This window comes from Excalfactoria chinensis, chromosome 2 (assembly GCF_039878825.1).
Source record: "Excalfactoria chinensis isolate bCotChi1 chromosome 2, bCotChi1.hap2, whole genome shotgun sequence".
In the NCBI taxonomy this organism is placed as follows: domain Eukaryota; kingdom Metazoa; phylum Chordata; class Aves; order Galliformes; family Phasianidae; genus Excalfactoria; species Excalfactoria chinensis.
Window position 1 is genome coordinate 111,292,222 of NC_092826.1, and position 15,744 is coordinate 111,307,965.

General features: G+C 40.3%; 1 protein-coding gene across 2 annotated transcripts in view; it reads left to right on the forward strand.

The window, feature by feature from the left end:
* Positions 1-15,744, forward strand: part of LOC140248152 (ubiquitin-conjugating enzyme E2 E2) — a 208,456-nt gene that overhangs the window by 173,826 nt on the left and 18,886 nt on the right. For both annotated transcript variants that reach the window (XM_072328619.1, XM_072328618.1), the window contains exon 5: positions 9,081-9,228. In XM_072328619.1, the coding sequence (XP_072184720.1) occupies positions 9,081-9,228 (148 nt within the window). The remainder of the gene's footprint in view (positions 1-9,080; positions 9,229-15,744) is intronic.

A 15,744-nucleotide genomic window follows, 5' to 3' on the forward strand; every position in this document is an offset into this window, starting at 1 on the left:
TGCAGTTCTGTTGTAGGCAGGGCTTCAGTCTGCCTTCTCTTGCCCTCCCAATAACATGACCAACCTTTCAATACAACAGTTTCTTGTCACTGTTATCCCTGACACCATGTGCCTCATCACCACTTCCTGTAATGCTCCCTGTATGCCATAGTCTTTGTGTCCTTAGGCAGTGCTGAGCCTATGAGGCAGTACGCAGCATTCAGCTCAGTGTGGGTCAACTCAAGGTGCTTCTTCAGAAACTTCAGTGCATTCCCAAATGACAGCATCATGGAGACATGGAGGGCGGAAACACACAAGGCCAGAAGACATCCACAACTATATTTTATTACCAATAAATGCAAGACATTTTATAGAATGATACCATGAAAATCTGTGAGATTTCCTTTGAATTCAGATATCTGAGGATTCCCTCCAAGTTGAATTGCCATTCTTCTAATGAATGGATTTTTCTCTTAAATATATTAATAAATATATTAATTTATATCACTGGTTTGTACTTGTTTAGTCTTGATGAAAATCACTCTAACCAACAAAGATCTTCCTTCTTTCTGAAGGCTGGTGGCTCTGCCTGTTGGAACTTGATGATCCCTGGAGTCTCTTCTAACCCAAGCCATTCTTTGATTCTTTCCCTCCCTAAAACTTAGAAGGTTCATATTTTCCTCCTATTTTCTACAAATACTCAGTATTTCAGCTATCTGCAGAGGTATTTTGTGGGGTTGTCTTCTTCCTCACAGTGATGGTTTGCATGTTGCCTGTCAAACTCACATTCAAAAGGGGACCTGTGATGGCTATTGGATGCTTTGGGAGCTAAGTAATTCTGACACATTGCACACATTCTCACTACTGCATAAAATCTGCTCATGAGCTGAAAATACATCTTACATCATTGCTCTTTCTTGTCCTTTTTTATGAGTAGAGATGCATGTATATAGATCTGAAAGGGAGTTTTATCTATGTTATTATTAAAGAAGACAAACTGTGAAGATGAAAAATCAAGTCAGTTCTGAGGGAAAGGAGCACTTGGGGAACTCAGGGAGGAAGTGCATCTGGGACAATACAGCCTACATGTTTTATTCTACGTTAGGGAGGATTTGCTTTGTAAAAGTTAAAAGGGCAGTAAGTCCTTAAAAATGTTGCTGCCTATAAACAGACTCTAGTTCTGACTTTCCATATGTAGTTACTAAGTGTAGTAAAGACTGTACTGATTAAACTAAAATCATTTTAATAAAACTCACACTGACTTTGTCAGATAATGCTTTTGACATTTTGCATCTTACAGTATTGTTTCAGTTCTGAACCTCTCTAACCTGGGCAGGTTTTCATTTCCTTTTTTTCTCTCATGCTGTTCTTTTGCTTTCAAAAAGCTTCAGTTTAGGAATTTCTTTAACTTCCCTTCCTGAGTACATCACAGATCATTTAAATCCCCCTTCACATTTTCTGCTATTATGTCTGTGTGTAAACTAAGTATATTCCTATAGAGCACACATTTAGCATTGCTGTGCTTATTCATATTGATATTTTTTCCTGAGACAGGGTGAGTAGTTACTCAGCTTCATAATTACCATGAATATAATGAATAATTACTCGCATTGCATGCTGTTTCATTTTCAACAATGCAAAAGATTCCCTCATATGAATACTATTACATGCCTTTTAAATCATGATCACTTTTCACTGTGTCTCACACAATGCACTTTGTTGCAGCAACCGCAGAATAGTTTGCATATCAGACTTTTCTGTAGGTCAAACAAAAGTAATTATGAGTTAATATTTCCTGCTAACACTGACCACATGTGTTTCCCTTCGATGTATCAAACCGTGGCTATTTTTTGCTAACTAAAGTTTTGGAAGAACTGTCTGAAGTTCATCTCTTGGCGTATGATTAAACCTTGCTCTTTAAACAGTGAGCATCGTGAGGTCAGTCATTTATTATACACTTGATGTGATAATCCATTAAGTATCCCAACAATTGCTTGTGTGCATGCTACTAATCTGTAGCTGCAAAACAGAAATGGATCATTCTGTCATAGAAAGGCAGCCTCAGTGCTGGGCACAGATAAAATGAAGTGTATCCAGTCAGAAATTTAAGGATGCTAATTAACACAAAGGTTATTACATGGATATTGTGTCACTCATAGCTGTAAATAATGTTCACTTAGGTTGCTTTACAGTATTTTTCTAAAATGACTAAGGAGTGCAGGCCTGTTCTTGTTTTTTATTATTCTTTCTGTTTGAGCAGACAAATCTATTGCTCATAAACTCTGACAAACCGATATGAGAATTCTTACTCCCTCCTGAGCTCCATGAACATCATCATAAAGGGCATCGTATTTTTTAATATATATATAACCTTTTCTGTATGCAGTACAACTTCTTCCACTTCAGGTAGTGCCACTGCAGTTTTATTAAAAAAGAACTCCTGGGGAATATTAGAGAAAGACAGAAGTTTCATCTCAAGAAAGACTGCAGGATTGCACCCTTGTAAGAAATGAAAGAGCTTGAAAGGAAATTTTGTAAAACTGCAGGAATGAGAGCCCTGGGATCTCAGTCCTGCTTCCACTGTTGGCCAAGCAAAAGAGTTTCGTTTCCATTTATTCTCCTGTGGACTCTGAATCTTTCCCTGCTCAGTCACTCAGCTTCAGTGAGAGGAATGAAGAACAGGGGATAGGAGTTGAACCAAAACAGGCTGAATAATGCAATTCCTGAGTGCGTGATGTAGTTCCTCACTTGTTGATATGCAAAAATGGAGAGACATTTCTTCCTCTAGATACAGTTTGAAACTACAAATTCAATGGGGTCTGAAAGTGCACAAGGTGTCTTTGTGGAGTTGTCCCTTTCAAAGTTGTAATGCTTTTACATGCCTGCCTCTGAGTCCCACCTAAGGTTAAGCTGGTCACCCTCATGGCTGCAAATGATGTGGTGGCTTCTTGGCTGTAGACCTAATGTATGAACATTAGGAGCAAAACTGAGATAGTGAGGGATTCTGAGACTAGATCATGTTGAAAAAACAGTGATCAAAATTACTCTGAGATCCAGGAGTAATTTGTCCTGTGTGCAATCAATTCACTCCAGTCGCTCAAATGTATTCCATTTCACTTTGACCTTCCTCAGTTTGTAAACAGTCTTTCTGTCCTAAAATGTATACTCAACGAAAAGCCAGTCATAGCTTTATATGTACTTCTTTTCTCTGTAATCATTTTCTCTCCCTCCTTTAGAAAAATAACCTCATTTTCTTCTTAGAGACTATACAAAGGGTTTTTTATTATTATTATTTTATTTGTATAATTCTGTTTTACAATACTCAGAAGGTTTTGGCATTCACCAGTAGGTAAACAGATGAGTTTATTGTCATTTACTTCCATAACTGAAATAAGTTCCTTATCATTACCCTTCAAAAGCTTCTTTATAGTACTTCTACAATTTTCAGAAGATAGCTCTATTTTTCCTTATTTCCCATAATTCACATTTCTCTGACCTGAACTTTTATTCAAAAAAAAAATGAGATATCCTCTAAAAACTGCAGAATCAAAGAGAATAAATCCATAGAGAGCACTTATCTTTCAAAAAAAGATAAATTACTCCTCTACCATTCAATTGTCTGAGAATAACTCCTGCTATACACCCACACGCTCCCTTGAGTCTCTGAATGGGATTGTTTAGGTGTTTTCATTAGGGGGTAAATGGAATTAGAATGCATCCTTTATAGGAACCATTTAAGTGGCATCAAAGGTTAAAATATGACCATATTAAAGAAAATGGAGCTAACCTGGAATGATGTTATCACTTGACTTCTCTATACATACATAATAGAGATGACCTTGCATAACTTTAAAATGTGTATATGACAAACACGGCATCCAGAAAGCTACACATCAGCATTTCCCACATTAGATGCAATTTGAGGCAGTGCCTGAATGAGGAAAGCAATATGTCATCTCAGCTATTTCCCACATCTTCCTTTCGCTTCTTTGCCATATGAAAATAGGATGGGGCTGCTCAGCTTGACCTTTTCAACAGATTTAAGACTGTGTAACTACCACCAGGCCAGGACTTGTGGGAATACAAGGAGGACTGTACAGAACAGCAGCTATGGAGCAAGATAAACAGCATGAGAACCAAGGACACCTCTAGAAGAAGAAAGAATAGCTCACGGCTCTGATTGGATAAGCATCCAGCATGAATGGTTGAAGAGTTTGTGGAATGCTCTGTTGAAATGTAAAGGTGGACAGGAAAGTTGTAGGGGTGAATGGGAAAGCTAGAAAAAGAAAACTTATGGAATATATATAAGTGATGTGAGAACTTGTAATAAATGATTTGGATCATTCTCATCTGAGTCCATGCATCAGACGCTGCAAGAACTTGCAAGGTAAAAGAAGATGATGGTTTTCCTGCAGGCTTCCTCAGCAGTCAAGGAGTTATACAGGGCAGTCACCTCTTCTTGCACCAGCTCCAGCATCCCTCCACTAAATAGCCTGGGTGGGGAGGCAGGCAGAGAGCAGGTATATCCCAGTTCGCCACAGGACATGGAAATTATCTGTGGGCCAGTTCAGGATCTGACACTTAGATTTGCTTTTTCTGGGTTGTCTCTCCTCCATGGCCAAGGAGGCCTGGGCAACACATACAGCCACCAGCCATGGCAAGCTTTACAGCACCCAGTGTGTTACAGCCATCATTCATACGGTGTCTTTTGAGATTCTGAAAACTTCAGTATTTTTTCTGTCATTAAAATGCCACGGTGTATTTGCATAGTCATTTTCAAGTGCACTGACTTGTTTGGTGAGTGGATGACCTGCTTGTCAGTGATAAGCAGCAATCTTCACTCATGCAAGTGGGTGTCTTCCTCAGTGTCATGAGTTTAAGATGCAGAAAAAAAAAAAAAGAAAAAAAAAAAAAGAAAAAAAAAAGATAGATCGAAGTATTTGTGAATAATAGGCTTCCAACTACAAACATATGTAATCCTGACTACCACCAATAACCTAAGATGGCAATGGAGTTGAACAGCTTACATAAGATAAGAACTACCTCCATTCATCCGAGTGGCTCTCTGAGTCCTGTCAAATTCATAGTGTTCCTTCTTGGCTGCTTTAAAAAGAATATGTGGCAACTTGTCTGTCCTCTAAAATGACAACAAAACAGTTGCACATTAAAATATGGGCTCAAATTGATGGCATTCTCCTAAGCAGGCTACAAGCTCCAACTGACCCTTATCTTGAAATAATTTGAAAGTATAATTTAATCTGTGCAATGGACTCAGTAGGTTTCTTTCACATTTGATGAGACCACATTCGTATAATTACTCAGTGTATTCAGTTACTGCTGAATAAAGTCCTCAATTTTTTATTCAAGGAAGGATGGAAAAACACTTTTTTCAGGAAAAGTAATTAAGCAAAAACTTTTTTCCAGCTATCTTCTGAAAAGTGGAAACAGGAACAGGTACCATGGAAGAGCACAAGGAAACTGCTAGGCTGTGTAGGAATGGGGTCAGGAAAGCCAAGGCCCAACTTGAATTAAACTTGTCGAGAGGTGCCAAGTACAATAAAAGCTTCTACAGTCACCTCAACCAGAAAAGGAAAGTTCAGGAGGGTGTACCCCCTACTAAGTGACAGGCAAGCTGGCAACAGCCAAGGAGAAGGTTGAGGTACTCAACAGCATTTTTTTGCTTTCACTATCTCTGATAACTGCTCATGACACAGCCCTCAAACAATTGGTTTGGAAGGAGGGGACTGAGGAAGCAACATCCCTCCCACTGTAAGTGAAGATCAGGTTCATGACCACGAGGAACTTTACCATCTACTCATCTATAAGTCCTGATGAGATGCATCCCAGAGTTCTGAGGGAATTGGTTGATGTAGTTACCAAGTAACTCTCACACAGAATCACCAAATCACAGAATGGCCTGGGTTGGAAGGAACCTCAAGAATCATGAATCTCCAGCCACCCCACCGCAGGCATGGCCACCAGCCTCCACATTTAATAGTAGACCAGGCTGCCTTTGAACACCTCCAGGGACAGGGCATCCACTACCTCTCTGGGCAGCCTCTTTCAGCACCTCACTGCTCTCATAGTAAAGAACTTCCCCCTGACATCCAACCTAAATTTTACTTTCTTCAATTTAAAACCATTTCCTTTTGTCCTGCTGTTATCTACCCTTTCAAAGAGTAATGGCAATCAGGTGAAGTCCCTGGTGACTGGAAAAAAGGCAACATCACACCCATTTTTAAGAAGCGTAAAAATGACCCTGGGAACTAGTGACCTGTCCGTCTTACCTCTGCTGAGGAAGATCATAGAACAGATCCTCCAGGAAGCTATGCTAAGGCACATGGAAGACAGGGAGGTGATATGGAAGAACCTGCATCCTTTCAGCAAAGGCCAATCCTGCTCAATTCAACCTAGTGGCATTTTATGATGGTGTCACTGCATCAGTGGGCAAGGGGAGAGCCACTGATGTCATCTGTCTTGACATCAGTAAGGCCTCTGACACAGTACCCTATAATATCCTTCCCTCCAAATTGGAAAGATATGGATTTGACAAGTGGACTGTTGGATGGAGAAAGAACTGGCTGCAGAATCAAGTCCAGAGAGCGGTGGTCAATGGCTCAACATCTGGATGGAGATCAGTAATGAGTGGTGTCCCCCCAGGGGTCAGTGCTACGTCTAATATTCTTTTATATCTTCATTGCTGACATTGTCAAGTGCACCCTCCTCATATTTGTGGATGACACGAAGCTGTGTGAGGTGGTCAGCACAGCCAAGAGACAGGATGCCATCCAAGGGGACTTAGACAGGCTTGAGAATTGGGCCCAAGAGAACCTCATGAGGTTCAGTAAAGCAATATGCAAGATCTTGCACCTGGTCAAGGCTGCTCCACTACCAGTACAATCTGGGGGATGAAAGGGTTGAACACAGACCTGCTGAAAATACCTGAGGGTGCTGGTGGATGGGAAGCTGGATATGAGCCAGCAATGTGCCTTTGCATTCCAGAAAGCCAACCATATTCTGGGCTGTATCAAAGGAAGCATGGCCAGCGGGGCAAGGGAGGTGATCCTTCCCCTCTACTCTGTGCTGGTGAGGCCGCATCTGGGGTATTGCATCCAGTTTTGGAGTCCTCAGTACAGGAGAGACATAGACCTGCTGGAGGGCATCCAGAGCAGGACCACAGAGATGATCCAAGGGATGGAACACCTCTCTTACAATGACAGGCTGAGAGAGCTGGGTCTGTTCATCCTGGAGAAGAGAAAGCTGCGAGGTGACCTGATAGCAACCTTTCAGTATCTAAAGAGGCGCTACAGAAAGGAAGGGGACAGACTCTTTAACAGGGTTTGTGCTGATAGAATAAGGAGAAATAGTTTCAGACTTAAAGAGGTTAGATTTAAGTTGGATGTAAGCAAAATATCTTTTACAGAAAGGGTGGTGAGGCACTGGAACAGGTTACCCAGAGGTGTGGTGAATGTCCTATTCCTGGAGACTTTCAAGGTGAGTCTGGACCAGGCTATAAGCACCCTTATCTAGCTGTGAAAGTTCCTGTTTATTGCAGGGAAGTTAGTCGAAATGACCTTTGGGTGTCACTTCTAGCTTTAGGGACTCTTCAATTCTGAGATTCTATGTATGAATATAACACTTAGAGTTAAGCTGGTGATAAAGTGTTGCCTGAGTCATGGGACAGCCTGCTGTGAAATATTCCCCGATTCAGTTATATCTCAAGTATTAATAGTACCTTAGAGTTAATCTGTCTGGGGACCTAATGAATAATCACCTATTCTTCACAGGAAGTTTCTTCATACCAACTTCCTTCGTGGACACATTTAATGTGATCTTTGTGTAAGACAGTTCACTGCTTCTGTGCATTTGTAGCACACCTAATTCACAGTAACTTCTCTTTATAGATGAACATTTAATTTTATCATCGAATACTACTTTCTTGTTCTGACAGAAAACTTTTTTTTACTCCAAATGCTGGATGTGCTTGGAGTTCTTGTGGGAGAAAAAGTAGGTTGGCTGTAGTGTTTGGATGAATTAATCTCACTGTGCCAGAAATACTTTATATTCTCATAAAGATATTCAAACTGAAGCACTTACTTAGGTCAGAAAAGAATAAGAACATCCACAAATGCAGAGGGGAAAAACCTCTGCCTCTCAGTTGTCAATACCTTTAGACATAACTGCACGTATGAAGTGGTGAACTTGCTTTGCTGGGATCTTTATCACATGGATCATTGGTCCATGACACTGAGTTCTAGGAATGTTTTCCCAGAATTATGTGGAAAAGTACCTACAAGAAAAAGCATTTCTTCTTGAATGTAATGTTGTGATACCAGAAATCTATTACCTTTCTTTCCATTATTTTCCCAAAGCTGCTTGATTTAATCAGAAACAGAATTGCTCTATGTTAGAGTGTGATGTTTTTCTTATGAGAGGTAGAACAGCTACCATGTCTCCTTGATGGAGACCCCAAATGCAATGGGTTTTCTTCTCCCTTCTTGTCAGTAGCCCCAGTACTCAGTTTGAACTACAGAGCAGAGCAGACTTTCATAGCTGAAATTCTTTAAAAATAAAAGACCTATATCTTCCACTTGTAGGAGAAGCTTTTCATTCTAGCCTGAAAGAAGTGGTTACCTCCTCAGTTTGATATATACAGGATCTCCTGGGATGAAATATAAAATGGGCACTGTGATGGCTTCACCTTGATGGACAGCTGGACTTCACCACAACTGCTCTCTCACTCCCTCTACTTAAAGGAAGAGGAGAAAATGAGATGAGGAAGAGCTCAAAGGTTGAGATAAGGGCAGGGAGATTACTCAACAATTACTGTCATGACCAAACAGACACAAGGAGTTTAATATAATTTATTGTCTATTACTAATAGAGGAGAGCAGTGAGAACTAAAACCAGACTGAAAACACTTTCCCCCCTTCCACCCTCTTATAACTCTTCACCCTGAGCACCACAGGAGAACTGACAGGATACTGACATTTCGAACACAAAAGCAGAAGGATCTCCTGTGCAAATTTTTTATTGCTTAATAATCATGTAATTATTGGCTTGTACACTACTGCACTTAGACAACACGCTGTCTTTTCTAGGTAACGTTCCGGACAAGGATCTATCACTGTAACATTAACAGCCAAGGCGTCATCTGCCTGGACATTTTAAAAGACAACTGGAGTCCAGCATTAACCATTTCTAAAGTTCTCCTCTCCATCTGCTCCCTCCTCACAGACTGCAACCCGGGTAAGACAAATTCACTTTCATACATTTGCTTTCCTTTGCAGTTCATAGTCTGTCAGTGATTAGGATGTGGTTGGTGCACTCTTCTTCTGCTCTGCTTTTTAAAAAAAGACCAGAATTTAAGTTTCAAATTAATTAAAATTGAAGCACAATAAAGACAGAAAACGCGATATTAAGACCTCTTGTATTTTTAGTAGGTGGGAATAAAAATCTGTTAATTCAGAAAGTTTAATTAGAGGAAAATACTTTGTAGTAGGCACTAATTTGTAAATTACAGCCAGGACTTTAGTACCAAGAAAGATAAATGAGTTAATAAATATTGAAAAGGAAAGCTTTCATTTAAATATGCTGGTAGTATGGCCTCTGAAAAGAATATGAATAGTGGCGACAATGATGGATGTCTAACACGGAATCTACAAATAATGAAAATTAATTTAAATGAAGTTTATTCAATATCCTGGACAGCCTGTATGAGCAGTCAAAGCAAGCTGTCATTCATATTAACTCGCATAGCACTTAACCTATTCCCTCAGCTGCTTTAGATTTGTTTTCTGCAATTGACCACTAGATCTGTAATTTCCATTTTCTCTTAATCAATTTGCCAATGAATGGTTCTGATTGCAGCCTTCAAAATTTGTAGTATAAAGACATTAATACAGAGTCATATAAAGAAAAATTAAGAGCTCTGTTTACGCATCTTGAATGTTCTTGAGTTTGTTTTTTTATTGTATGCTTAGTTTTGTTGTATTATGATTAATTACTGTCTAGGTTTTAAAACTTTAGGGTTCCTGTTTCTGAACTTCTCTCCCCAGCCAAAAGGCCACAAAAGTGCATTTCAAAGGGTGGAATGTGAGATTCTTGTGTAATTAGTGTCTGAGTCACACTCTGTAACAGAAGTCTGAATTATTTCAGAGCTCCAGATATAGTGAAAGTCAACTTTCGATTGCAGTTGGCTGCACTTTTTCCATGTGTGTTCATTACTGTGTGTAGCATTAATTACTGCAGTGTTCCTTCCATCTGAGAGCCAGAGGTGTTGAGGAGCTACAGAGGAGTACTGCGGTACCGTTTCAGACACGTTTATTTCTGGAGTGCTGGATGCTCTCTGCATGCCTCTACAGAAGACAGACTGCTTGTAGTGCCCACCCCAACCTGTGCAGAGGTGCCTGTGTGCAGTCAGGTGGAGTGGTCACATACATAAAGATAGGAAACAGATATTTGCTCAGGTGTCTTAGAGAGGTAAAGAGCTGCTGAGTCACTGCTGCAAAATCAGTAGCTGTCTATTAGCAAATACAACCATTTCAGAAGTTAATAGCAAAGCTGTGTTGTGAGTGAGAAACTGAAAATAGATGTGCATTCAGTTGTACTCACCTGTTTTTAGGGGCAAATCAGTGGCTTGAAGACTTGCCAGTCCCAAACAGTGGTTTGAAACTTAGAAATTTACCATCTCTGATCTCTCAGTCATTTTCTTTCCCTTAGAGCAGTTTACAGATGTTGTCAAACAGCAGTGCTAACTGAGCAAGTAGTTGAGATGAACACTGAAAGCTGTATAAGATATTATCGTGTGTAGCACATTAACATTCAAAAAATTGGTAGTTACTCTTCAGTTTTTTTTGTTAGTGGCTATAAACATTGTCATGTCTGTAGTAAGTAAAGGAATTTTATGACATGTCATTTTCAATTTAAATGCACTCTTTAAATACAAAGTGGTTGTGGGGTTTGTTACTATGTCTTGTTAAAATTCGCACTATTTTGGGGGAGGTGAGGAGTGAATGTAATTTCTTTACTTACAAGTTCCCCTCCTATGAGGAGCTGATAGCAGTATCTGAACAACAGAGTCATTCTTGCCTTCCTTTGAGACTACTTGCCTTGAGTTAGATACTTTTTTTTTTATATATATTAAAAAATGAACTTCAAATTTCAGTGATGTGTAACAGAAGGCTTTTTACTTTTCAGTGTATTGCCTAATATGCTAGAGCCTGTTCTGGTTTGTCCCACTCAATTTTATCATTAGCATGTCATACCATCCACCCAGAACATAGGTAGGTAGATAGGTAGGTAGATAGACAGGTAGGTAGGTGGATAGGTAGAAAGACAGACAGACAGATAGAGATATGTATCACTGATCTCTATATGTCACTGAGATACATAACACATACGCATATCACAAATGTGTGTATCTGTATACACACAGAAATATATATGCATATATTTTGCTCTCAGTCAGCTGGGAGTGATTCTCTAATCACTAGGTCCTCTCTTCCTTGCACTGATCAGCCCCATTTTAAAGCCAGCAGCCCAACAGGGATCTCAATTTGATAAGCAACTTTGAACTCTTTGTTCACCATTCATCAGTCAGAAGTAGATCAGGTCAAATGGAAAGGAAACACTGAGTCTTCCACAAACACAAACACTTGGGACTGGTAAGTTTTCCACCCCCAAACCCCTCTGAAGTGAAGAATAAAGTATCGGTTACCCCCTAGCCTTACATTTATGCAAATCTTCATTAGAACAACAAATAGCAGTAAGAATGGCAGCTAATTAACCCTCAGTCATACACGGTGATTAAACTGAGCTGGAGCACAGCTGCAGCTTCGTTGGCAAGCACTGCTATTCTTCTCCAGCAGGCTGAGCAAATGAAAAGAGGTATTTGCCCCTGCCGCTTCTGTCATTCATACAGTCATCTACAAAAGACATTGAGAGAGTCTCTTTCCTCCGTGGTTATACATCACCGTCCTTTGTTTCCTATCACTCAAGGCAGGAGCTAGTTTGTCCTTTTTAAACAACTCATACAATCTTTTACTCATAAGCTGTCTCAGTCCCTTCAGTCCTGATTGTTATTAATTGTCTCTATTTTGCTTGGCACCAACAGGCAGTAAACTGTGTTAATGAAATGTCTGAATTTTGTAACAGCTGGCTGACTTTTTTGTGGGGGGAAGGGGCGCTGTAGTGTTTGTGTATGAGTGAACATGTGTGAATTATCTGTGAGTGCAGGAGAGCCAACTGGAATGATATCAGAGAGATGGGAGAGATGATGGGATGCACTAGCATTCAGTCTGGGGATTAGTACTTCTCTTTAAGGTGGTACTCTGAGGCACAGCACACCTCTCTTCCTTCAAAGCAAGGCCCCGGTCCTGTAAACGTTTTGGCATGTGCATGAGCAGCCCTACGAAACCTGATATATGGCTTCATCTGCATAAAGCTGTGTGTGAGTAAGAGCTTGTAGGTTGTGTGCTTGAGTGATGAGCATGTTTACTTCAGTGTTAGCTGCTAGGGCTTGCCTGCATGGGCAGTTAGTTATTCCAGAGTAACTCCATGTGTGTACCCTCCCTCTTTGAAAATGTATTAAGTCAGGAAAATCTGTCTTACTTGGAGCAAAAGTCAACTGTGCATTAAGTATGGAAGAGTAGCCTGGGGAATATAAATTCCCACACTACCTTAATCCAAAATAGCTTTAAAGTGCAGATGGCCCCTGTGGATTTGCATTTTTACAGAGCTTGAAGTACAAAAACAAATTAATTATTTTTATATTTAGACAGCTGATGATGATGAGCTGGGTTAACATGTTTACTGTTCTCAGTTGGTCATTCCCATCACAACCCTGCCAGAGGTTCTCAAGTCATATGGAAAATTCTCATTTGCAAATGCTTCAGAGAAAATAAATTGAAACACTGACGAGACTGCAATGGAACTTTTTCCTTTGCATGGCCTCCTTTTTCACACATGCAAAATTTGAACTTTGCTGGCCTGATTATCCCTGATGTCTGAACAGTCTAACATCAAACCGCATCTGCTTAATAACACATGGCTAAGCCTTGATTAGGACATTAGAACAAGACCTGCTAAATCTCCCTGGCTTTTTCGTCACTGTTTTCTTCTACTTACATACCATTTTTTCCACATTAGAGTTCCAGTGCCAGTGAGAATTTTATCCCTTGATTGCCCCGTTGGCATTCTGTATCAGGAAAACTGAACCTGATGCCTCAGTGTTGCTGTTGCCACTGATTGCTGTAGTACAGCCTGTGCTCCATGGTCTCATTTTGGGCACTTAGAATCACCTCCTTGCAGATCAAGGTTTGTATTATAGTACAGAATGGAGCAAGAAAAGAGATAACTCAAGGCTGTAAGCAACCATGGTAGTTTTTTTCCCAAAAATATGTCCAGTTCCATTAAACACTCAGCTGGCCACTGTAATGGAAGTAACTAATGAAAGGCTGCAGGAGAGCCTCTCTTTCTTTGCTCTTTAGAAACAGCTGCCAAATTTCTAGCTTTAACTGATGCATGGGAATTTGAGAAAGAGAAAAAGAGAAAGAGAAAGGAAGAGAGGAAGAAAAGAAAAACAAAAAAAGGAAGAAAGGAAGGAAGGAAGAAACAAATAGGGAAGAAAGGGAGGAAGGGAGGGAGGGAGGAATAGGGGGGTGGGGAGGGGGGAAGAGAGGGAGAAATAAAGGGAGAGAGGGAGGGAGGACAAGGAAGGAAGGGAGAAGGGGAGGAAGGATTAACCTCTGGCAAAAGCAGTGAGCAAACTGACAGCAGTAACCACTTAACTGGGGTGACCACTAGCCAGGTTAGTTGTTGTGACTCTACTCTTAGACGATGCAACAGCATGCTATGTTAGCAGTGTAAAGCTGCTTGTCCCCTGTTATTCTTTAAATACTCCAGAAAATGTGAGGCAGTTTGTTCAATCACAGGCTTAAAATTTGCTGTGAACGTAGTTTCAGATGAAAGCATGCATGTACTCAATAGTAAGCATACATATAGAAGTAAATGAGCTGGAAGGATACCACTGCTTTACTTTCATGTGAGTCCCATCAATTTTTATGGGAGCTGCAGTTACTCAGCATGTCTGAAAAGCAGACTGCTGATGTTAAAAGTCTTTTCAATGCATGTTGTGGTACTCAAATATAATACCTCCATTAGACATACGCCTGCTGATTTTTACAAGTATTGCCATGAGTCAAGGCTTTAGTGGATGGTTTCATACTTTGTTAACCCACACTGAGTAACATGACCGTGCAATGACTTACATTTATCTAAGTTTGATGAGCAGAGTCAAGCAACATCCTAGGGTTAGGGGATCCTTACTCATCTCACCTAGGGACATGAGACATGCTTTCAAGCTTTCTTTGTATGAGTCATCCTTATGTTTTGCCTTATTTTTCTCAGAAACTTGATTGTTTTCATCACAGGGTTGTTATAGTTAGCAATTGCAGATAACATTATTTTTGCTTTTCTATTGCAACCACAAACTCACCATGTGGTTTGGCATGATTTAGGTTGCCTAAATATCTTCTGCTAAAAGTATTAGCACCCTTACCAGCCATGAAGTTGCTGGAACTAGAAATGGGAGGTAATTCAATATTCTTTTTTCTTTTTTCCCTTTGTTGTTTCTCTAAAGTTTTACACACAGTTCATGCAGACTCACTGTTTGGAATAGTTTGAGTGCCTACATCAAGAATTTGTCATATTGGTTGGAAAAATTAAGCCTCATTACTCCATCACTACCAATTGGCACTGGTATGTAGCAGGTAGGCGCTAACAGGTAGGCACTGGCAAATCACAGCCAGCCAGCTGAGAATTTCTCTTCACTGGTCAAGTGGTTTCAATTGAAACCTCTCAGGAAAACCCATCCATTGTGACCTTTGGCTTGACTGCCAGACTTCAGTGTGATACCCATGGACATGCTCCATTCTCCTGATGCCACTTTGGGGTGGTCACCCCTGGTGCAGGGGCGGTAACATCCTGCACTGCTGTGGCTGATTATAAAGTGAGCATCTATCAGTGCTTTAGATTCCACACGAATAGCTCCTTTATTCAGCCTCTGAGCTCCAGCCATACCAGCGCACATTTTAATACTCTAATAGGTGCCTACTCTACCAACAAAAAGATCTATTTTCAGAGTTGCTGAGTTCTGAAAGCAGTTGCCTGCCCAAAAAAAGAAAAAAAAAAGAAAAAAAAAAGTTTAAAAATAAATCTAAGTCAGCTTAATAAAGGAAAATGTAACATAGCTGTAAAAATAAAATCTGTTCCATGCTGGAGTGTTTGGCTCTGAGCAAGGATTTGGCTGCCTTGTGGTCACAGCTCTGCAGTTTGGCTTCAGTGTTCCAACTTTAAAATAGCTACCCAGCCCCGGGTAATGAGGAACAGGTCCATGCCCCTCACTGCTCGGCAGACTGGAGGTGGTGTTTTTTACTCTGCTTCTCTATATTTGGGCTTTTTAGGAAGCATGTATGGTGTTTGTCCTCATCTGGTGCTCCTCCATAGCAGAGGCTGCTTTGTGTCAGTGCCAGTTCACATCAGATGTTCCTTCTGCAATTTTTTAGGTTTCCCAATTATCATTCCTTCCAGTCCCTCACCCCAAGTTGTGAAGTGAATGTAGAAACTCTGGATGACAGCAAGTTCAAGGGATGAGCCGCTTCTCATTTTCCTCATTCAAGTAATTTTTTCCCTTAAAGCCATAATCTGCACATTTTGATACAATCAAAAATCTACTTAACAATCAAATCTCTGTTTATTTGTTTT